We start from the raw sequence: 25151 nt of genomic DNA on the forward strand, positions 1-25151 counted from the left end.
TTTTCATCTTCGCCGTCTGTAGTCTGAAATGTCAGCCGTCTCCTCCCCCTAACCCACCGCGCCCCCTGTGGATTAGGGGGAGGAGACGGCTGACATTTCAGACTACGCCGTCTGTGACCAAAGACAGTTATAATTTCAGTGCACTAGCAAAGTAACGTTTGACAAGACTATAACATTGGCCTAAAATCTAAATCATCTCAAACTAGAAAAGAGAACGAGCTGAAGAAGAAAGGAAGAAGGAGAAGATGTGTTCTGACTTCAGTTTCCTGGGAGGAGCACCACTTGAAAACGACAACATGATAGCAGTACCAGAAATTTATGGGATCACGCAACTGGAGCCAGTCTTTCCGGAATAAAGTTTATCTTTGAGAATGATGTATTATTCTAGAAAGTGACACACGCATACTCGGAAAAAAGAAATCCGAGTGCTCCTATCAGGAATCAAACCTAAGACCTTCCGATTACTAGTTCGGATGCTCTACCACTGAGCTACAGGAGACTCGTGGCCACTGCTAGGATTTGAATGTCGAACGAGTGGTATAGGAAATAAATGTGATGGTATATTTCAACCCTGGTGAATAAATGAGGATGATGTATTATTCTAGAAAGTGACAAAGGCATACTCGGAAAAAAGAAATCCGAGTGCTCCTATCAGGAGCAAAACTTGCCTGTCGTTATGTGCGTGCTACATTCAATTTTTTTTTTCAGGGGATGTAGGACGCCTAACGGACTCTTTACAACTGAGAAGGCTGATTTCCCTTCACTAGCGAACCCTTCACATCTTCATTGCCGTGAATTACCATCTAAATTACCTACATGATCTGATCCAATCTAGACCGGGTGGCGGAGGCCCAAATCCACACTGCAGAGTTGATTCTCTGATTTATCAGTTGCTGAAGAAAAGTACAGATAACCAGTTTGCAACAGTTCAGTTAAAATTGCAGTTCAACCCCAACAAACTGAAAATCAGGCCTGTCAGTGGCAACTAATACATGTCTCCTTCGTTTATCTTATATTTAAGATGGCATGAATTACATTCCACTGACAGACTTTCAAAAGCTTCAATGTTTAAAAAAAATATTTACCTTTTGCCGTTATCATTCATTTCACGGATGATTTTGTGTTGTGCTATTACAAGGAGAGTTTTAACCTTACTGTCCCACATTAACAAGCACTTGAAATAAACTTGTAAGTCCCCTCCGTGAGTAACCAATTTTACTTGAACCCCACCCCCATCTTTGTTTCCGACCTCTCCCCCCCCCCCCCCCCCCTGCCACCGGTAATTATTCCACAACACTCCCTTATTTTTACGGCAAGAAACTGGTTGCTTTACTTGAACCTGTTTGAACGTGAAAGTGGAAACACAGGAAAGAACAGCCACATTGCTCCATTCAATTAACTTTATTTCTAACTGACAAGCCAATTGACAACTCTGGAGGGAAGTTTTCCATATCTAGTCAGTATTACATCATAACAATCACGAGATTAGAAAAATATGAACAAGAATTCAACAAGTTTATGTAGAGCCGGTGAGCCAATGCTGCTGGTTAACTTCATAAATGCAAGAATTAAAACATTGATCATGATGTTTCTAACTGAAAGTGAGCGCAGAGCCGCTATTTTAATAAGTTACAGTTCATCCGCGTGCTTCTCTGTTTTTTTGGAGTCTGGACTGGGTGAAATAGCCTCGTTTTCAGAAGATGTCTCAGTTGATGCTTGAGCCTCTGTTCCCATCTCCGCTGACTTCTGGTCATGCGCTGCTCTGGGATTGTTGGCGGCTTCATCAGTCGGGCCCGCGATTCCTGGAGTGTCATCGAACCCCACGTCTAACTCCACTCCCTTCAACACGCCACGCCCATAGATTTCAATCAGCCTTGTCAATGTGGTTGCATAATATCTTTCAGGGACAATATTCTCAAAGAAGTCAGCTAGAACCATTTCTCTCTCTTTGTAAAACTTTTCATCCGTCATAGCGCCCTCGAAAAAAGCACAAAGAGAAGTGAGGGCTTCCTTCCATGCCATGGGCTCCCAACCAAGAAGAATCTTAGCCTTGTTGATATCCAGAGGGCCTTTGGCAACCGTCGGATAAGAATACCACGTTGCATCGTCGTCAGAAAGAAACTCGAGTTCATCGACGTCCATCTCATTGGCTATATCTCGGAGCAGTTTTTTCAAGGTAAAATGCTCGTTAAATGCGAGGTTGATAGCTTGGTTATGCACCGAGGGACCAACATCAAGTACTTTCTCGATGGCTTTAGCTGCATCTTCCACGTGTATCAAGCTAAATTTAGTGTCAGCCACACCTTGGGGCATATGCACCGGGTGATGTATGTCTTTGTGGATGCGTATCCACAGTTGATACGTCCAAAACCGGAAAGAATTGTCACGTGGTCCAATAACATCCGGGAGCCTCAAAGCCACATACGGGAATCCACCTTCCTTCCTCTGTTCTTGGAGGACCTCCTCGCAAGCTAATTTGTCATGCGCGTACTGCTCTTCTCGTTTGAGTTGTAATCGTTTCTTTGGACTCTTTGGCCTGATCGCGTCCTCTTCAGTCGTAAGCCCGGAGTGCGTTTTATCACAAACTTCGTAGATAGAATCAGTGCTGATGTAAACGTAAATACCAACTCTCTCTCTCAATATATCCACCACCTGTTTGATCTGCCTCGAGTTGTAAGAACTGAAATCGATAACCGCGTCGTAGTAACCAGAACTCAATAGCTCCTCACATTCGATTTCAAGCAGTTGATCTCTGTTACATTTAAAGTGCTCACTCACAAATGGTTTGATTCTTTCTTCAGAATCAAAATACCAGTTGCCTCGATTAACAATCGTTATCTCATCTCCTTTGTCCAGAAGTCTCCGTACGGTGTCGCTTCCAATAAAACCATTTCCTCCAAAAACCAGAATTTTGCGGCCACTAGATCGAGCATCCTTTTTATCTTTATCTTCGCTGGTTGCGCAACGTACGAAAAGAAGAACGCAGAGATTAAATACTATAATAAGCAATAACCCTTTAAGCTTCATTCTTTCGCTTGCGCTAATGTAAGGATTAATTCTGTAATACTCTATCGCTGTTAAGCTTACAACTTACGTGGGTCATTAGTTGACAAAACCCAGCTGTATTTGTTCGGTGGGAGAAATGGCGGCCAGTAAAATGAAAGCACGTTATTTGTGAATAAAAATTACATTGACTGCCTACAAAGAAGCGTAATTTTAAACTCGAACTGGCTCAAGTGAAGTTACGTGTCTACTTTTTAATAATGCGGCTTGTATAAACTTTCGTTTCGTATTTATTTTGGTCCGAAGTTTAACAGCTGTTATACTACGAATCACGAGCACGAAAATTGAGACCTTTGTCAATGAAAATTCTACGCTACGATGAAAATGAATAATAAGGAAAGATCTGAAGCTAGCATTGTCAATGGTTCATTTAATGCACAGGATTAGAGATAGAAATTGTATAAAAGATACGTGTCTGAACTTTAACAAGCTGCACTTTGTGGATAATCTATTTTAGAATTAAACAGCTGGGATTCTCTTATTCTTTTCGCACAAGCAAGTTTTAGTCGGGGTAAAAAACAAAAGAATCGAAATAATCCGCTAATAATCAACGTTTTTCAGGGAACAAAATAGATTATTTTTGGCTCACAGAGAAGTGAGAAAGCATAGGGCGAACATTGCTGTTTGAGCTGAAGTTTAAAGAGTTCATTAAAAAGTCTACAATCCTGTTTAAACCCTATTGTTTTACGGCAGTGCAATATACAGTATTATTTTGCGAAACCAATACTAGCGTAGTAAAGTGCACTTTAAACCATTTGATCTGTACAAGATATTAATTTTTATGAAGCTTCGATTCTTAGCATTGGGGGAATTTGTAAAGGGAAGACAACTCCCGCATGTAGGAGAATAAAGAATCTGATCAGCGAGTTCTTGATTTAAAAGTGAAATTCTCCATAGGTTATTTATTAAGAAGAAAAAAAAATTCGCAATGGCATGCGAAAGTGATAGCAAAACTCTCACTCTCGCGCTGATATCAAGATTGAATGGAATGGTTTGATAAAAGTTTGACCATATTTGCTGACGCCTCATACCAAGGCTTGGATATAAAGAAATGTTTTTGAACGGACGTAAGTGTGTATTGATTTCCTCGTGTTTGTTTATTACTGTGAATGTAATGAATTATCGCGTCTTGTCTTGAATCGTTCTCGTTTGGCTGGCTTTTTACACATCTTTCGCTTTTGAAATCTCTCTCCGCGTGAGCGCCTTGAGACTACGATTTTAGCCGGCCGGAACGCGTAACCACGTGCGTTCAGACACGCTCTCCGGGTCACCACGTATTCTAGAATGAGTTCCATGCGAACACCCACGTTTCTGCCTTGCTTTTATTAACAATTTCTGTGAAAATCAGTGAATACTCAAAGCCAACTACCCTAAATGTGTCAATGATTGCTTTCACTTTATTGGAAACATAAAAACAGCCATCAACTGCCCAGGATCAAACCACGTAAACATATTACGTGTACAGTATATTGCAACCCTAATTTACGACACCGTGATTAATTCCAACGAGAGAAACAGATAAGCATGTCCCTTTGGTAGTGTTTTGACAAAATTATTCTAAACTTGCGAATATGTACCCTTCCTCGTGAGAAGAGTGCAGATACAACACCATAAAAAGAGGGGAACGTCTAGTGAATTCTTGAAGGAAGAACACTGAAGCCCTTATTAATTAATGTTCAGTGATTTCTGCACGACAAGACAGCAGGTTTTGAAAACGTCATCTATTTTTTCATGCAGCAGCTCATTACCATCCAGACCATCCGTAGTTTAAACACATTTTTTTAGTTTTTTTTTTTTTAATGGACTATTCCTTTTAAACTGTTTTCCCCTCTTTGGTTTCCGTTGGTTTCATGCGCTTATTAATAGAGAGATTTAGAAAACGGCACACGACTAAAATGACCACGTGACCATGTTATCCTTCATTTACCGTTGGTCAGAATTGTTTATTACTACTTTTCATCTATGTACTTATTTTTTCAAGAAAACAAGGAAACATAAACGCGAACTGAATCTGACGTTTGCCGTAAACACATTCAGTTCTAAATCTCCCTTACATCGAACCGTTAAACATCCCCATCGCCTTGTTCCGTGGCCGTCAAGTGACAAATGTGAACCGGATTCATCTTTTCAGTGGTCTAGCGGAATTCACGCGTGCCGGGGTCTTCACTTCATTCAACCTTTATTCAAAAATTTCTAGTCCTGCAAGAGGGTGCCATCACGCAAGACGTCTAACTAAATAAAATGAAGTAAAGTTGAAAATGATAGCCTTAATAAAATCACCAGCAAAAAGATAAAAAGGATAAAAATATCATAGCATCAATCATTGTACAAAATTCAAATTCATCATTGACTAAAATACTCAAATAAGACTTTTTTTAAATTGGTCTGCAGACTTAATATCAACAATGTCGCTTGGCGACGCATTCCAGTCCTTGACAGTTCTGCAAATAAAACTTTTCTTATAGGTCTCAGTATTTGGCAGAAGTTTTGGAAGTTAAGGCGTTTCTCAAGGACAGGATGACGTCTGTGTACACGGTGGCTCTCTCACGGGCTTCAAAAAATTCTATCTACAAACGGCTACTAGAGCCAATCAGTGATCTTGTAAAAATAGAAACATGAGAAAGTTCAATTTCAAACTGGCGAACATCTGTTTACCGTGTTGTTTGTGTCGGAACGTTTTTGTTATAAGCCGGTGATCGTTGGGAAAAGTGGACGGTTGAAGCTGAAAATTTGTCCTGGAGAACGAACTTTAGAGAAGAGCATTTGAACGGGTTCGAGTTCAGTACCTATAAGGCGGAGCTGGGATGTTGAAATTTCGAATTGATAGGTTCATAAGTGCGACTTATGGCTTTTCGAAGTGTTCTCTCTATGTAATGGACATGGAAAAAAGGACAAGGTGTTAACCGTTTATGTGGCAAGTTTTTTTTTTATTTGTTTATATTCACAGGGCCATGGGCGGAGGCATGTTGCTATATCTTGTTTCTGCCTATTATCAATTCCGGTTTAACTTTTTATGTCGTCACACGATCATTCGCGCTTTCAAACACGATTCATCACTAATTCAAAGAAATTCAGGTTCTTTGTCAAGGCTAAAAGACAATTGAAAATGGGCGCAGGCAAATCAGACTCTATAACTCGTCAAAGGTCTTTCTAAATGCAAATAGTCCTCATTTTTTTCTCTATCATTTAAAAAGAAAAGAAAATTAAGAACGGAGACAAACCGGCAAACAGACACGCGTGCTAATTCTCGATCACAGGCTCGTTATGGCTGATTTCAAAATTTCACAAAAGGAGTTCCCAAGCAGAACGAACAGAAGGTCCACCAGTAGGCCATTTTGACGATGGCGGACAAGAATCACCAGTGAATAAGAATAGCCCATATTTTAACAAGATAACTAAAACGAAACGAAAACAACTGAAGGATTACAGCAATTGGCGGAAAACCCAATTACATATAATTATAGTCAGAGCTGTCAAGTATAGACAGGCTCTCAGTCTTTGGTGAACAAGTCAGTAGCAGATGTAGGAAAAACCGAAACGGCTTAAATAATAAATAACGCAGCAAAATAAAGGCACTTCCTGACCTTTTATTTCTCCCCCTTTTTTTTCGGGGGGGGGGGGGGTATGTTTTTTTTTTCTTCCGTTGTTTCCATTGTCTACCCCTGGCCTTCCGAGGATACCAGCCTCCAACGCATTTATTTTTGTCACCGTTTTGGGAGCTGGAAAACAAGTAAGAAAACTTTAACTTCACGCGCGAGTAACGATTGAGGCCTGGGGATGACGCCGCATCTGACAGTGACCTGACAATTGGTTCATGCATCAGCGGTGCGTTCTTCGAGATATGAAGCACGCAGCAAGTTTCGAGAGCACGAAAAATGCGTAAGAGTTGCTCGAGGCGTAGCCGAGAGCAACTCTAGCTTCTCGAGTGCTCTCTAAACATCCCAAGTGTTTCATATCTCGATGAACGCACAGCTAACGCATGAACCAACTGTTTTATAAATTTTCAACGCGGTAGTTTAAATGTTGTATAAAAGAGAGAAATCAGCGTGCACAATGGGAATATGAGGCACGCACGCGCAATTAAATTTGATTACACGAATTTACTAGTTGTTATAATTCTTATGACTGAAGTTAGTGATTCTCTTAGTGCATTATTGAGAATAAAAATGGTAAGGCAAAGGTTATTTGAGTGAAATGATTTTACAGTTAACAATCTAACATAAACATGGTACCCACGTTCTAGCCTCATATCATTTGACAACCAAAGCGGTGTTTTCACACACAGGAAATCTGCTTTCCGAATTCATTGATGCTCAACAATCGAGGCTTTCACCCTTTTGAGGAGAGGGAACGTGGAAGAGGGAGAATATCCAATGCTCAGACGTATAAGTCCAGACAATGGAGTGTATTCACTACCACGAAGTTTTTGCAACACATTTCTCATTCTACATGGAGGGAGACCCCAGCACTAGAATCCGTAGAAGGTGAAACAATTTTTAGGTTAGTTTACATGAAGAACTTTCGGTCGGGGTGGTTACAAAGTGTAGAATTGTTGGCCTTTAACAGCTGAACGCCCGGCCGCCGTCATGTTTTTTTCTTTTGTCCCTAGTACAAGAACCTTCCCAGCGAAGGTAGTTTACATGGTGCTAGGATCTTCCTATCTCTCAGCAAGGAAGATCCTTTCGCTAGAAAGATCCTAGCGCTAGGGCCAAGTACAACCTTTTGCATGTAACCTGAATTCAGAAAACATATGGCGCTAGGATGATCCGCCCTCTAGGATTTTCCTAGTGCTAGGATCCTCCTTCCTGCAGAAACTGTGTGCTGTTCTGAATGCATGGAGCCAGGGATAAACAAGCAGGGAAGGGAGGGGAGGGTCGATGAGAATAAACTGTTTAGTACAAAACGAACACTCCAAAAACATAATATAAATCAATGTATTCACAAAGTTGTTATTTCTGTTGTAACCAAACCTCTACAAATCTACGACAACGTTAATGTACACGATGTTTAAAACTCATAAAATACAAGTGTTATTTGACCGGAAACGTGGGTTATATACAATCGTGTCTTGTGAGAAAAATTCTCTCTTGACGGAAGAACGTTTACGTACAATATTCCTGTATCATACATTTCTTTTTTTTTTCTTTTTAGTTTCTTTCAATCACACTTACGCTGTTTTCTTTTTGTAATCAAACCCAAGTTATATCAGACCCCACATAAGGGGACACAAACTACTGACTAGGAGTCTGTCAAGAAAGGGCAGCAAAATAAAACTATCACCTTTCCGCTAAATCAACGAACACGCGCTTACATGACTGATATGACCAACATCCCTAATCAGAAAAAACAAAAACCTCTTCTTAGAGAGAGGTCACTCCTGAATCTGCAAGTAATGTGTACGACACTTCAACACGCCGATACACAAAATTACAAACAGCTCAACTAAACCAAGTATATATATACAAAGTAGCGTCAATGCCCTTTCTTGACACCTAAAGAAAGCAGTTTGCCTGGAAAACCTTTCATCTTATCTCGTCTACTTTTACACCCGTTTCAATTTACTAATTCTATCTTTTTGCTAGTTTCAAAACAATTCCTTTTCTGGTAGGTCCCCCAGATTCACTGCCTGAGCCTGGACCCTGGTCTGTGACAAGCTTCACTGTCCACTCATTTTTTTCACTGCTTGCATCAGAAGCTGGGCTGGCTAATGGCGAGCACATAGGGCTGCCTGCTGATGACGCTGATGGTGAGGCTGGCAAAGAGGATGCAGGTGTGGGCAGAGGAGTAGGAAGTTTGAGAGAGGTGAAATCAGATTCTGATAATGGAAATGTTCTTTCTGGCCATGGGGGAACTGGTGGCCACATTTCTTCATCATTCAAAGATTTCTCTGATCTGTCAGTTGATGAAGACCTGCGACAAGGAAGCTTAGAGTCTGATAATGATCGATGAAATTTATCCATAGAGGGCAGAATGCTTGAAGTAGACATGGTCGTTCCAGATGGGGATAGAGCGGAGGCAGCTGTAGGAGGTGGAACAGATGCGATGGAAAGTGAAGTTGGTAGAGAGCCCCCAGTGGGTGTTGCCAGTGGAGTATTACAGTTAGGTGTTCCAGGTGGTGTTCCACCCTGACTGTCTGGATATGCCAGAGGGGATGGTGGATCTGGATTGCTCATTTCACTGCTTTGTCTTGAAGTTCGTTTCCTTTTTTTCTTGACAAGTCCTAGGAATCGTTTGCGTTCACGCTCCTCACAAAGTCCATGTCTAGAGATATAGATGTCATCACATGTTTCCTCTGTTTCCTTTTCAATGAGTTCTTCAACCTAGCAAATATAATTATAAATACACAAAAGTTAGAACAAACAATCTGATAAAACTTGTACCTTACAATCATCTTTAAACAAACAAGAGAACTACACCGTTTTTCTGTGATTTGCAAATTTAATTTTTGACCATCCACAGACCATAGCTAAGCTGTGGTGAAAAATGGAAAATGCGTGTAGGTGTTAAGAAAACCCATCCAAGATTAACACTCACTGGGGTGGCTCTGGTTCACTTGGAGATAAGAGATATGAAGAGCGAACAGTTGGCCTCAAACTTACCTCCATTTTGGCAACATCGTCATCAGCTACGTCGTTGACTCGCCAGCTGGGAGTTGGGATCTCTTTATATTGCAGTTTCTCAACTCTGGTTGATGAAGCCATTGAATAAGGAATGACAATGTTGTTGATGTCAAATGCATTACTTCCTTTCTTCTTCTTCAACAAGGAAGCAATACTGGATGGCATAGACTGTGTCAGGCTTGGGGTTGGGCTGGGGGTAGAGGTTGGAGTTGATGGTGATGACACTACAGTGGGTAATGACAAACTCCTTGCACGTTTCTGCAGCTGGGCAGCTGGTGGCAAAAGGATATATTATTTTAGTAACATCAAGTCAATTGGGACTAAAATTGTAGTTCTAAGGTTGAAGAAGAGTATATTTGACCCATTTTACTCCTTTACATCAATTTACAAGATAGCTAGATGAAAAAAAAAAAAAGCAACCATTAACATATCAAAATAATTACACAAAATAATTATCTTCCAATGATATGGGTAAGGTTAAAGCAAAGCCCTTTCAGAAGACAATTTTCAGATTACTTCAATATCAGTGATGCAGAAAATAAGCGATGAGATTGTTCAATTTTTGTGACAGTTTCAACACATCCCTACAAACTGAAGCCTGAAGAATGCTGCAAAAATTTAAAAAATTATGATAACACACACACCTTATAAAAGAAAATTTAACCATTTTGCATGAAATTTTTATGTCAAAAACGTAGCTTCATATTATAAAATGTAGTTTTAGGCAAGAAAACCATGACAACATAAGTGAAACAATTCACTTTTCTGGGCCAATCCAATATTTTTCAGTACAATTCACGAAGGAAGACAACAAAAAAGCATCACCTCCTCTTATGCCATGTTCTAAATACTATCCAGCCTGATCCTCAGTGTATTTCATCATCAACAACCTAATTTTTAATACAAAAGTATTTATTCCTTACCAGCACTTATTGCAGCAGCACGTTTCTTCCTTGGCCCATCAGACTGACTGACTCTGTTTTCCGCGTTCCTTGTTGAATTCTTTGGAGTAGATGACGCAGAGTAACCTCGCTTTCTCTCATACTTCTGATTGTGGAGTTCTGAAAAAATTAAAATTGATTATTAGCATGAAAACAAGGGATCATCTTCAGATTGCCTAATGCCCTCATCATCACGACTGTCTCTATGCCCAATGACACAATCTCTTTGGGAGGTAGTGTGGCCAATTATACTGTCTATGACTATTACGTACCACGGTTTCATAGCAATCCAAGTTCAAATACTTGGCCAGACTTTGAAAATAGCCACCTGGTAGCCCCCTACTGGTTGTGAGTAAAACAGATGTTTTTTTTAAGTCTGTATCATTTCTTACAGTCATTTATAGCATCCCTAGTTAGCACCACAGTGCTATATACCAAATACCATGTACACTGACATATATACATTAGTATTATCATCATCGTCATCATTATATCATCATCATCATCATCACTACTACTAGTACTACTACTACTACTACAGTGGAATCCCATTAATACGGTCACCAAGGGGCCAAAAAAATTTGGCCGTATTAATGAGAGTTTTTTTTACAAGAAAATGTATGGTGATTTTGCTGTGCGGGCAAAAAAAAAAAAAATGGCTGTAATAATGAGGTGGCTGTTAAGGCGGAGTTCCACTGTAGTACTACTACTGCTGCTGCTGCTACTAATAATAATATCAATGCTTCATCAAACTCTGAGGCCATGAGAATTAAGGATATGATCAGCCAAGGTGAATTTTCTTGATATTTTAACAACTTCTCCCCAGTACTTTAATACAGTCGAACCTCTCACAGGCAAGGTTTTAGCCAGGTGCCCGTCCGGCCGGACAGGAGATAAATAAATAAAACATAGATCTTGTTGATTTAAAGTCAGCGATTTCGTAATAGTTCAAACAAAATTACTTGATTTGAGTGATTCTGGAAACGCTTTACACACCATCTCACCATCACTTTATTTCTACTTCAGTTTCCTTTGGTTACATGTTACTTCATAGGTGAATACTGGGCACAATTTTTCTGTTTTTGTCCGCGTAGAGCATAACATGTTACTGAACCAATTTCACAAAAGGAATGTCATGTAACCACTAACCAGCAAGAAGCGTTCCTACCAGGGAGTACTTGCTGGTGGCTACATGGAGTAGTAACTTTGCTCGTTCCTAGTCTCCAACTTACCCTAAGATGGCTGCCAAGATCAACGTCAGACAAATGTTGGAATAAAAGACAAGCATGGAGGTGCTAACACAACTGATGCATTAAGTGGGCAGAAGGAAGTACAGTTTCAACCCATTTTAGGTTTTTGGCAAAGAAAACAAGGCAGTTACATTGAAGTCCGATCAATGAGTTCATCGACTGAAAATTGCGGAAAATGCACGTAAGACGCTTCAGATTTTCAAAATTTTCTGGCGGGGGGCCTTTGGCCCCATGTTAGTTACTGGACGGCCGCCACTAACAGAATCTTGGCTAAAACCCTGCTTGTAGGCGACCACTTTTAAAGATGATTGTTTAAAAATTTCAATTGTTTTCAACCTCCCGTAGACAACCAATTGACACACAATCTGCTGTATCTCTCATGGGAGGAAATTGAAAAATGTGTTGCTGTAACATATTGGCCACATCATTACAGCGGACACCATAAGTTTCACAGTCGGAGCTACCAGAAGTGTTTCCCGATATAGCTTAGCATTGAAACAATTGATAAAATACACATAGACTATACATGTACACTGAAATAGAGTCCAGCATGTTGAGCTGTCATGCAGTGTGGGTGATGATTTAATACTTAATGTCAGTGTACATTTTAAGCTTTAACTTAACTGACATGTGTGGCCTCTGAGAGAATAAAGTGCATTGAGCTGCAGGGCTCGAAATTAAAAAAAAAAATTCAGTCGCCATTTGCGACTGGCTACGAAAATCTAGTCGCAAGTTCACGAATTTTAATCGCAAAACTAACTAACCATAATTAGTTAATAAATAGCGCTGACTCACAAATGATTAACAACACTTTGATTTTATTAATACTTCAATAGCTTTCACGTTATCTAGTTCTAATAACGACTGTGTACCAGAACGAATCTCGCCTCGCGAGAATCACGAAAGCGGAAATTTTGGAATATTACCGAGTTTCTCGTGAGAAGAAAACAACCGAGTTTCTCGCGTTCTTGTCTTGTGATGCGTTTATCCGTGCCATTCTTAAAACGCGTGCCAACGTGTTCGCATTGTAAGAGTTATGTGACTCGAAACAATTTTGTCTTCATTCAGTTCAAAGGTTTCGATTCGTGCACAATGTAAGAAATGATTTATTTTACAAAAATCGTGTCCTCAGTCACTTCAAAGGTTTTGTTTTACATGTAATAGCGACGAGTTTGTAAAGCGATGCGCTAAGCGAACTCGCGGGAAAACAATTTGAAATTGAAACTTTCCTGCACACGCACAATTCCTACATTAAAAAACCAGCCTTTTTAAAGTCAAGTTTTGTGCCTGTATCTATAAAACACTTTTTGAAAATCCTGAAACTTACAATGTTTTTCAAGTTCACCGCGGTTCAAATTTGCATACGTGGCATGTATCGTGCTTTGCTAATTACCGCTATGGAATCGAACTTATTTCAATCTTTGTGGTTGCAAGCAAATACGATTTCTACCAAGAAAAAAAAAAGTTGCGAATAAAGAAAATCGAAAACGCTAACGTTGTTGAAGAGCTGGCGTAAACTGTGTAGTTCTGGTTCAGAATTGATTTCAGTTCATTGTGCAGCGAATTTGCATATCGGCAACGCGAAGATGTCAAAGGTTTAATACCGCGCCGCGCTTACATCTCAACCTTCAAAACCGGAGATTTTGATCGGAGAGTTTCATTTGCAAAGCATTGCGATTTCGCCTTCAAACGCATTGAACTTGTTCGTATAAAATACCAACGAAACAATTTGCACTTGAAAACCAAATCAACGCGAACTTGCAAGTGAAACATAAGACATCCTTATTGTGTTGAAGAAAGTGTAACGCAATGGCTTCATAAAAAAAACAACTATAAAAGATCCTACTTATCATGTTTATTAACTTTGCGTTATATTTACATTTACACGAAGACACATTATGTATTTATTTTGGCAAAAAAATGTGGCAAAGTAGCGATAGCTAGACTTTTAATCGTTATTTGTCTATGCGAAAACAACTCCCAAATTTGCGACTCCTCCGGAAATTTTAGTCGCAAACACAAAAATTAAGTCGTAAATGCGACTGTATTGGTCGCAATTTCGAGCCCTGAACTGTCCTGCAGCAGTTTATTGTTAGCTCCAAACTTATTGACACAGAAGTGTGGGATTGCTTTGCAACCTACAGCCTTGCTGGTGTTTTTAATGCTTGTAACCATGCATATCACAGGTTTTATAAAAGAGTTGTTAACTGTTTGCTTATGTTCCGTTCCCTGAAAGATTTAAACAGTGCCACCTGGAGTAGTAAAAGAGTCAAGTTTCTTTCACAAGAATTGTCTCAATCGCTGTATTAAGTAATTTGTGAGATACAAACAATAATCACCATAGCCCCTAAGATTTTTGGCCTAGAATAATTTTGGAAGTCTTAATATACTTGTAGCTAAGAAAAGTTATTGCTATGGATTTTGATAAGCACTGGCAAAAGGGCTAGGTCTCCGCAATTACCATATGTAAGTTACCCGAAATTTAGACCCCCTGCGGTCTGACATCTGGTAAGCGACCACCTCCCGTAAGCGACCCCATATCCTTGACATTATGGGTGGCTGCTTACGGGAGGTTCGACTGTATAGAAAAGTATGGGGACAAGATGAGAGAATTTGTTCTTTGATAATGGGGGTTAAAGCAACCTTTCACACCACTCCTAATAATGGCTGCACTGGTGTCTACTACATTTTCCACATTAATTTGACCCCATCCATTGCCAGCTTGAATTATTTTTATAAATCTAAGTTGTAAAAAACTAAATAAAATTCACAACTTACTGGCAGAGGACAAAAGAGATGCGGCTGCACCTTTGGCCAGCTGTACGCGTCTTTTTCCTGTCTTGGGGATCACAGGTGCTTTCCTTTCAAAATTTAAATAACAGAAATGTGAAGTTCAATAAAGACGCCTTAACTAAACAAGAATACAAATTTAGATATAAAATTTGTTACTTGCTCTCTTTCAAAGGTAAATGATAAAAACCCCATACGAGGAATCTATTTTTATTTTTAGAATCCAGTAATTCATAACACCTGGTTGCCTTGGGCCAGTATGGAGGGGAAAATGGAAAGCACAGAATTTAAATTCTTAATAAACTGGTGCCCGGTAGGAAAAATTTTGTCTCACTACAAATTTAAGCTACAAGTTTGACAGTTATCAGACCACTGCCTATTGATTCAGCTGAAGATTCTAACTGTTCCTTTGGCAACTAATCTTTCATTCTGTGGCAAAAAACTACCCCAACAGATTCTCTCACTAACATGAACATAATAAATGGTTTCAAATCATATAAACCTGCCTGTTTCACAGCACCAATATCTTCTGTTTTAACTCATACAACTATCCCTTTTTCGTGAATGAAATAATGATAACAAAACATGTCCCCAAACTGGATGATATTGACAGCCAGCTTAGCAAAGTTTCAAGAAATGTCAGTGTTATTTATAGCAATAACTGCCACCATTTGTGCTAGGATTTAAGACTTCACTGGTTTTTAAAATTTTCACACTCAAGAATGCTAAAAAATACAGTACTATTCACTAGCTTTCATCTAAATGATCACAGTTCAAGATTATACTCAACTGTATTATAAATCACATCACATGAACATAGGAGGGAATGCCAAGTTTACAAACTAATCTGTTCACCACGATATTTTTAAAGAAATCCTACTTCAGAACCATTTGCTTGAGACTAACAGTAACCTAGAGCCAGACTGGTTAAAATTCAGTTTTTACTGGCTAGCAAAAATTGTAAAGCACTAGAGTGCTGGACAGAAAACAAATTAAAACTTAATGCAAATCAAGAGCATGTACAGCATGCCAAGAGTTAAGGATTTTTCATTTTAAGGTCAACTTGAAATTTTGATGACAAATAAAGGAATTTCTGATTTTCTTCAATCCCCTTTTTGTAAAACAAATTAGTGAAACTGTGGCTAGTGAAAATTTTGTTTTGACTAGTAAAATCAGTTCTGTAGCTAGCCAAAGGGGTTTGTGAGCTGAAAAGTTAGTCTTGGGCCCTGTCAATATGTAATGTTGTGAAGTTATACATGTACGCATTCACAGATTCTGTAGATGGCATCAGGGTTTTTCTTCCTTGTTACTTTTAATCATCAAAATTTCACAATAGGTAGCTTATTTCTCTTACTGTTATATTTCAAAAAACCAAATCTATGCCAAAAAAAAAAAAAAAATCATGTAAAAACCTAGACTGATTGGTAATTGTTTCACTTTGACAACAAAATGTAGGTAGACCAAAAATCCCAGCAGCAGACAAAATAAGATGTAATAGAATGTTCGGATTACTACCGTAATAGTTATTAATATATTGCTAACCACTCACTTTTTTTCCACAATCTGTGTACTTCTCAATGCCTGTGGCTTGGTTCTTTTCTCAAAGCCACCCCTCTTCAACAATGCTCCAAAGTGTAACTGGAGAGGAATGTCTACAAACACAACAGAAAGAAAACACATCATAAGATCTAGGTGCCTGGGCAAGGTTTCAGGCAGACAGCCAACTGGCAGTAAATAAATGAATACTTTATTGATCATTCCCTGTGGGTTTTTCAGGTCAATCTACATGTAATAAATATTAACATACTAATAGATTTGGCAGCTACACAGTTAAAATATACCGATTAAAAACCTAGCTCACATCCAACGAACTGAAGAATTAATCTGTCAAAAACGCAACTTCATTGAAAAAAATTAATCTGTGAAAAACAAAAAAACAAAATCCAGTAACTTCAAATTTCAATTAAAAATTGCTCCAAAAGATATAATCTATAGTCCCTTTTGACATGATTCGCAGTCCCATTCAAGAATGGGCCAGTATAGTATTCTTCTATTAACAGCAGTATCACAAAGCTGAAACTGCATGAAAGTTAACTAACAGTAAGTGATTACTTTGGAAACGTCCCACTTTTTCACTGAGAGTTGATGACATGTTTCAGGACATGCCCTTTTCAGTTTTCTGTATAAAGCCGGTGTCAATGGCTGAAGATCTGATATCTTTGATAAAAATTAAATTCAGTCTACAAACCAAAACTTCAATTTTAAAAACTCTAGAGAAAAACCTGGCGTTTAAACCATCCAAATAGCCCACTTTGAAAATGAGTGATGGCCTGGGTCGAGAGTAACTGCCCAAGTGATTGTGGGATTGTTTGGGGGGACGCAAAAATGCGAAGACAATAGCCAACGTCCCCCCAAACCTTCCCACAATCGCTTGGGCAGCTACTCTCGACCCAGGCCATCACTCTTTTTCAAAGTGGGCTATAATGACTACAAAACCACCGCCGATTGCTACTGATGCAAAAACAATAAATTAAAACTATTAAAATAAGCAATCTGCAGAGCAAAGACAATAGTCCAACCAAACAAAATTCACAACTGTTGTACACAAGTCAAGGATTTGAAGTAAGATAAAGAACAACAATGAAAATAAGGTAGCTCTAGAAAGACCACAGTTATCCATGACTTCAGACATATGACATAACAGAGATCTGCACTGGAAAAATTGACTTTGATTCAAAGTAACAATCTGTTTTCTTGTCAGTTATCAATAGTTTACCTGTGCAGAAAGACAGAACAGGGTGAAAAGAGGTATCCAGTGAAGCAACCTTCTCCGCCATTGTCTGATTAGGATTTACAACCGGTAACGTTCTTGAAGACTTTGAGCAGATCAAACAAGGTGTTGTGGGGGTCACACACCCGCAGAATAACGAAAGAGGTCTGGGCTTGTTGTTCCTTATGTGAGATAAGTGTACCAAGCGACGTTTCCTGATGGTGTATGTTCCTCTAGTTCTAGCGCACTGCGGGAAAACATCATTTGAAGAGGATGGCAACGAAGGACAGAGCTTATTGTCAGTAGAATCATTTGTCCCAAGAACTGGCCGATACCGCTTCACTGGCACATCCTCTTCATTCAACAAAGAACCATCATAGAGGCTGCGCTTGACTCCATTTAACACATGATTCTCTGATTCCTTTACTGGTTCTTTCTTACTGTAGTCAGTCAGGAGTTTAGACTTTGTCATGTCTAAGGAAGATACTGACAAAGCATTGTGTTTTAAACCCCCTACACTTCCATTTCCATCAATTTCACTGCTACTTCTTGCCAAGTTAGCATTTGAAGTACAGGCCTGTAGTTTCACTGTTCCTTTTCTCAACCTTCCCCCTTTGTAAAGGTCATCATAACGCCTGATCTGTCGTTCCACATTTATGATCTGCGACTGGAGCCAGGACCAGTGAGAGGCAATCACTCCTTCTTCCAGGCGATACTGTCTTCTTAAGATTTTAGCTCTGTAAAGTATGTCAGACAATAAGACAAGGGTTATAATTGATGTTTGTACTTCAAGGTTTTTTTAGAAAACATATTACTAACAGAGTCAACAGTGACATATGGCTTCGTGCTGCCCCTATAATCAAATTTGTCAGGTTATGTTCCCTGTCAGCCAATATTACAATATATCAGTGAATCAGAAAAATCAATATTTCTTGGAGGGAATCTCTTTTACATCCAATGCATTTCTTGTAGAATATTACATACCAAAAAAGGTGATGGATTTGTATATGGTTTAATGACCTCCACCTTCATCATGACTTTGAAAAGTCATTTCGGAATTCCAACAGTTCATATATAGAAAGTTTTGCTTTTCTAACTAAATCTGTACCCACACACAATACTCAATCCAGTAATGTTATGCAACATTTAGAAAAGCTCAAGGCAACTTTACCGTTAACAAGTCAGAAAACTATGCCTGCTTAAGAAAATCTGCATGAATCCAGACCCATGAAGACCTAACAGATGTAATGTTGTAGGGGGAAGGGGGACAAAGGGCATCCCAGCAAAATAATCTTGACAAAATTTATTCTAAATACTTCCAATACAATAGCACATTAAATATTAGGTTAAAGGAAGACCCATTTCCTTTGGAAAGGGCAAATAACCGCACTCTTCATCTTCTAACAGTTCTACAGAAAGTTTCACAATGTTAAAATATTCTTGGCAGGGCAACAAAACTGAAAACATAAATTATTTATTTTTCTGTTGTATAAACCAAGATTTCAAATATTTTAATACTAAGTACAAAGAAAAGAAGCTAATGAAATACTACAAGAAGTACAAACTACCAAGTGGTAATTATACATCTCTGGCAGTAAAGAATATGATAGTTCATTGCTTGGGCTTGATTATAATTATAACTATAATTGAAAAACTGAAAACAACTACATTTGAAAGAGATCTCAGACGCAGGTTTGGCAAAACTACATTCTAAAAAATTAAAATTTCTTTTTATAGCATCTACGGCATGTATGCAAATTTCCCGAGGCTGGAGAGAAAATGGAAAATAAACAAAATACAAGCAAGAAACAGAATTTAACATCCCTTTTAAAGCTTTTCTTTCCCATTATTTACCCCAACAACAATTGCTCACTCGTCAATAAAGTATATTTTTTTAATTTCTAGGTAGGCAAGTTCTCATCACACTGAAATTGAAATGCGACGTCAGGAAAATTAAATTGGCATAACTATCGCCCGACATCATAACAACCAATTCACAACACGGAAAAATACAGTATAGCTGTTTCACTTGCAGTGACCATTCTGCTCAGTCTCTAGTAAATATTTCGGGGGTTTTCATTGAGTGTGGGAGTTGAGATAAAAACACAAGATATTTCCCGCTTCAACATCGATCGCATTCGTTCGCGCTTCTGCCTCTGGCCTTGTAAATTCCGCGCGAGGGAAATTTAAAATGTCATCCGTATCTCAAACAAATTTAAGACAAAGACGACTTTAGATGTAGGAAAATCTCGTATTAAATTAAAGCTTAAATGGTAACTGAAGAAAGCTGTAAAACTGACCGCAACTCACAAAACCGCCGACGTTTTTTTTTTTCAATGAATAAAAGAAGATAGCATTTCGGGGGAGATGGACTTAGATTTGCAGCTCCCACGCTTTTCCCGCTCATTGTTAAAACGCGGAAGATATGTCTTTCACCAGAAAACACTAGCTATTGATGGAACAATGAAAGTTTTGCTCACCGCTTGCTTCGAAGTTTCGTTTTCCTCGGTTCAACTTCATCTTCGCTTTCTTCCCCGGAACTTCCTTCTGTCGCGTCCGAATCATGAATGCTTTCCAAAAATTCGCATTGTGAACTCCAACTTTCCACTGAACTCACAGCGTCCGACTGTTTGCCAAAATCTTTGAAATCAGTCAAAGCATTCCCCTCTACACTGTTCAGTGATTCAGCAGAAATGCGCTCCAGTTCTTTTATTACGCCGTCGACAGTCGTCGCGTTGTTATTTTTCACCCGGCTTGCAAAATTTCCAGGCATCGGTAGTTTGAAGTCAACACGATTTGCCGTTAGTTCCGGAGAAATATTCGATTGGCTTTTACTTTCGGGAATAACTCCAACTCCTGAACTCCCTCCTGGTTCGAGATTAGATGAGGAGGAATCGCGAGTTTCACCACGCTTTTCCGCCAAATTTTCCAATTGTTGAAGCACATGGTCACCAAGTTGCCGCGCTTGTAGTTTGCGAAGGCGCGTTTCAATTTTTCTCGCCCTTCCTTCAAGTTTTACTTGCCGTCGCAGAGCTTGTGAAGTTCTTTGAGGAATCAAGGCTTTCCCAAATTCTAAATTCGCTACCGGATGCTGCGAAACTCGACTCCTTTCTTCCTTTTCGCAAACGGTATTACACGTACCAGCCGAAGTCTTCGCCGTTGAAGCACATGTTGCTCGCGAAAGATCAAGGGACGAGTTTCGTTTTTCTTCTTTGGCAGGAGAGTAACTAGACATGTTTGAAGAACTTTTTTCCACTTTCTCATCACAATGTCCGTTTGGCATCTCACTTTTGCCTTTAATTTCTTCGTTGAGTCGTGAAACTATGGGTGTGTTCTGCTCCGAAGGCTTGATAGTATTTGTAATGTCTGCAATGTTATTGTCACTTATCAATCGTCGTACAAGTCCGTTCTGAGAAACCAGCTTCAAATCCAAAGCAAGGCCAGTATTCTCTTGCTTAAGTTCCTCTTGTACAGTCGAAGAACAGTGAAGATCTACAGATTGCTTTCTCGAGGACTCCGGAGACGCGCTCGCCTCGGTCAGAGCGGGAGCCATTTGAGCCATCTACCATACTTCACTTCACAATGACTGCCGATGGCAACGAGACCCCGTTGAAAGCATTTTCGCGGCTGCTTACAACAGGAAAATAAAGCACAAAAATAAAACGTACAACGAAAATCGCTCCAAAATTCAAAGTTTCCGAAGTTCATTCAAGGGGAGTAGAGAAAACGTTTTTTTAGCGCGACGAGCACGTGACCGCCACGTCTTGGTGGTGCGTGTTCTAATCTCGCAAAAGAACACACCAAACTTGATATATGCAAAAAATGCCAAATTTTCCTCCTCGATTTTCCACAATAAATCGTCGTCGACACCAAGCCAGAACACCAGAGAGTGTAGATGGAAGTATTTGAAACTTTCGGAATGATAATTCAGACACTTTCACTTCAAAATAGGACACCCTAAAAGCGAGTTTAAATTCAGTTCCCGCTTATCAAAATGGCGGAGAAAGAATCCACTCCGAGCTTCTTGTATCAGCAAAACCCTCGTGCAAATATCATAAGCTCTAGGCGATTGCATCAATACTCGAACCACCCTCCTTGACGTATTGCGTGATTGGAGGAGAGAACAATCAGTGTCATCAGCAGACAAAGGTTACTGAGGAGAATTGAGTGCTTCATCACAAAACAGCAGAGTATGGGATTTCCTGTGCGTGTTTCAAACACACCTCCTTCGCGAGTGACATCGCGTATGGCGCGAAAGCTTCTCTCTTCGCGGAATCTGAAAAAAATGCACACAAAAGGAAGCTTCTTCTTGACCAAATTAACGATTATGAAGTTATTCGTTTAAGAAAGGATTTATATGCAAAGCAGGAGAATTTTGCATTAATAGATAAACGAGGCAAAAGCGTAAAATCGTCAAGAAATCATGATAAAATTTCTTTCTACGATCAAACTTTCGACAAAATCTTGCAATCAGAAAGGTAAGCTTGAAAAAAAAAAGACGTTTTCCTTTTTATTTTCAAGTATTGTTGCCGTAGATCGTAAATCTAACAAGCTAGTATGCTTATCAATTTGTCTTGAAACAAGCGACTTCGAGTAAATAAATACAGAGTCTGGTCCAGGTGCGTTTATGAACTCTTCACTACTTTCTCCTGTCTGTTTGAAATGCTGTAAACGAACGATGCCTAATGTTAATTGAATTCTGGGCAAAAATTTAGCAAGGCGATGTTGTTTCAGCAACATTACAGTATTTTAACTGTATTAATTTTTTCATGACTTGCATAGTTGACTGAAAAACCGGAAGTGACTCACCAGGAGTTTAAAAATTATAAGAAGCTACACAAAACATGAGCATTCACAGAATTACACAAACATTATTTCTGTTGCCTTAAGCAAAAGAAACCCTTTTAAAAATAAGATTAACTAAATACTTTATAGGTCATGGGAAAACTGACAGTGCTTTATAGTGTCACTCAAAATCCAAGACTACTCATGTTTCCTGTGGTTAATATTTCCTAAAAACAATTCACCTCATATGGACTATTGGTCACTCATGGGGGCGTGCATGCTTATAACAAGAGGAAAGTTAAAGGTTCCCTGAACGAGGCATGATTGTCCACTTATTGTGACTTGGTTGTTGACTGCGATTGGTGGATTTGTCAGATTTGTCTGCAAAGTGGGGTTTGCTTGTACTGGAGAGTGCCTTTTAAAAATCATCCTGCTTATTATATTAGTAAACACCATGTCATTTAATGCTATAATGCTTTCATTGAGAACATAAGTTTTGCAGTTATTTTCTAGTCTCAGGCCACCATGTTACCAATAATAACATCAACAAAGTATTATGCTGTCCTCCAGATCTTTGTATACAGGAAAATTACTTTTCTGGGCCTTAATATTAATTTGCTTTTGCGAAGGAATATAATGGGCCACATTTTCGTGTAGATTAAGCAGTATTCATTTCTTGAAATATTGCAAAAGCAGTGAAGACCCACACTGTATTTGTTTCCTTTTCTGCTTAAGTTTCCTTCTTAAGGTTATCGTGTACATTCAGGGGTGCCTTCAGTTTATTCAACTGTGTTCAAACATTACAGAACATTTTCAAAACTGCAATAAAAACAAGGAAAGAATTTTTAGAATTATTGAATTTCAGATACATTTATATTGATTTTAAATTTTTCTGACAGTGGGCCAAATTTGACTGAAAATGTCCCAAAAAATGTTTTTGAGTTGTAACTATTGAAAGTATCCCCTCCAAGAGAAAATTGAAGTTCGAAAAAAACAGCAAGATGCTGTCAATCAAATTAAAGTTACAGTGGAATTTGCTTACATCCCAATTTTTCGGCAAATATTCACTTCTTTTGAAATATGTTTTGTTTGTTTGTATGATCTTGCTGAAAAATTTATTTCTATGGATAAAAAGGAAAATCTGAAAAGTTCCTTTCTGAACATACATGTTAACTTTGAGGTAAACGCTGGGAGATTGTGCAATTTGAAAATGCAATTTCTCAATCCAAGATCAACTTTTGCCTTCCTTGAAAATTCTAAAACAATTATGAAAAATAAGAAACAAAAATACTTAAGGAAGGAACAATAATTATTCTTAGCTTCAAAAAATTCATCCAAATTTATTAAGTGTCAAAATTAGTACTATGCAGGTTGTTAGTCTAGCTCCCAATGGTAGAGCATCTGAACTAGTCACTGAAATGTCATGGGTAATTTGACTTGGAATTCTTTTCTCCAAGTATGCCTGTGTCATTGACTGAATAACATCATTTTCAGTACTTTGCCCTCAAATTTGCCAACCATCGTTAACTCTTCCCGCAACAGTTATTTTTGCAATATCTAATACATAAGGCAGTCGAAACGTCGAACCACGTCGTTACTTTTAATTTTTCTTATAAAACGCGTTAACAAGCAACTGACCATCCGATAAGGCAGTCCCCCAGGAATATTACAGCGCAATGCTTCGACTGTAAAGTGTTTCTTCTGATAAACTAGTAATTTTGAGAAAATAGCAACCACTGCCCAAAATTCATTCAATCTCTGGCATTTCTTTATTTTTTCCCTTTATTTCTTCAAGAGTGTCATAAAAAAATCATGACAATTTTGTATTATTTTATGAAGAACAAAATTAGAAGAAGGAGGGGGAAAAAAAAGAATTTGGCATACGTGAATAAACATATTCCTTTATGCCTTTTACACGCAAAACCATTAAACCCCTACCCCTACCCCCGTAAAAAATGTTTGTCACGCTCTCCAGACCACGTAACCAACATGTTTATGTTGCAACTTTTCGATCGACGCGAAAAAAAAATTACCCTATATCCAAATAATTTTTCCCTTAACACCTTCGCTCCTTAAAAATCAAGGTAAAAGTCGATCCAATAATTTAATCGCATAGGGTGCAAATTATATGCTGCGCCAGCGCTGTTTAAAACAACAACAGTTTTGGATTTTTCCGCTATAGTTTTAAGATGCCGTGACTTTTCTTTTCAAAGTATCTTATAGTTGCCGAAAAATTTTGCCTGTAGCCTTGCTCAAAATAAATTCACTTAAAATGTAGCTTCTTCTATTTAACATCAAAACATTGCGAAGTTTTAACAAGATCATACCTCGACAAGAAAGGAATAAATCTGGGTTTCTTCAAAGACCTGTTAGATCTTGCCCCCAGGCGCGCCTTCTCCATCTACAAGCAAAACGATTTTCCGCTCTCCTCCTGTCCCAACCTCTTCCATTGTTGAATCCAGTTATTAAATTCATTTCAATAACAAAAATAAGTTTGAGGATCCTCTTGCGCACAAGGTGAAATATTTTTTTCAGCAAGTAGGACCTTCCCCGCACTGCAGCGCAAAAACTTTCCCTCTGGTCGGGCTTTGTTGGTGAGCTCAGCAGCCTGGCCTCTGTATACAAACCATATATGGGGGAAATTATTCTCAAGAGGGTTAGACTTGATTAATAGGCTTGCTGTTATGATATAAGCTTAGTTGCACGGCAGAATTGTAATACGTAAATATGGTGTAACATAAAACCCTGTTGCTATCCCAGTTCTTCATATTTCTGAAATAATTATATATGAGGCAAGTTGAAGTGAGGAAGGGTTGATGTTAGGTAATTTTCAACTTAATTATTCTTCTCAGTGTGAATAAATTAATAAATTAAAGTGGCACACATTGGAAGCCATGGTGATCTAATGGACAGTGTGTTGAACTCCAGATTT

The 25151-nt window shown here is 38.7% G+C and overlaps 2 protein-coding genes across 3 annotated transcripts; both read right to left on the reverse strand.

Moving 5' to 3' along the window:
• Positions 1 to 1386: 1386 nt before the first annotated feature.
• Positions 1387 to 3084, reverse strand: LOC146457708 (uncharacterized). The gene has a single exon (XM_085091696.1). The coding sequence runs from the start codon at positions 3025 to 3027 to the stop codon at positions 1630 to 1632; it is 1398 nt and encodes a 465-aa protein (XP_084947822.1). The 5' UTR covers positions 3028 to 3084; the 3' UTR covers positions 1387 to 1629.
• A 4899-nt stretch (positions 3085 to 7983) lies between these two features.
• LOC146457709 (KAT8 regulatory NSL complex subunit 1-like) lies at positions 7984 to 21005 on the reverse strand. Of its 2 annotated transcripts, XR_014858431.1 has the most exons (8): positions 19915 to 21005; positions 17441 to 18171; positions 16214 to 16316; positions 14653 to 14735; positions 10607 to 10744; positions 9663 to 9955; positions 8554 to 9383; positions 7984 to 8309 (listed from the first exon to the last, which is right to left on the reverse strand). XR_014858431.1 is itself a non-coding variant. In XM_085091741.1 (7 exons), the coding sequence occupies exons 1-7, from the start codon at positions 20994 to 20996 to the stop codon at positions 8631 to 8633; spliced, it is 3183 nt and encodes a 1060-aa protein (XP_084947867.1). In that variant the 5' UTR covers positions 20997 to 21005; the 3' UTR covers positions 7984 to 8630. The 2 variants fall into 2 exon arrangements, 1 of the variants encoding a protein (XP_084947867.1); XM_085091741.1 differs by having other exon boundaries at positions 7984 to 9383.
• Between the last annotated feature and the right edge of the window lie 4146 nt (positions 21006 to 25151).

The sequence above is a fragment of the Pavona decussata genome, unplaced genomic scaffold (assembly GCF_977016875.1).
Source record: "Pavona decussata unplaced genomic scaffold, jaPavDecu1.1 SCAFFOLD_238, whole genome shotgun sequence".
In the NCBI taxonomy this organism is placed as follows: Eukaryota; Metazoa; Cnidaria; class Anthozoa; order Scleractinia; family Agariciidae; genus Pavona; species Pavona decussata.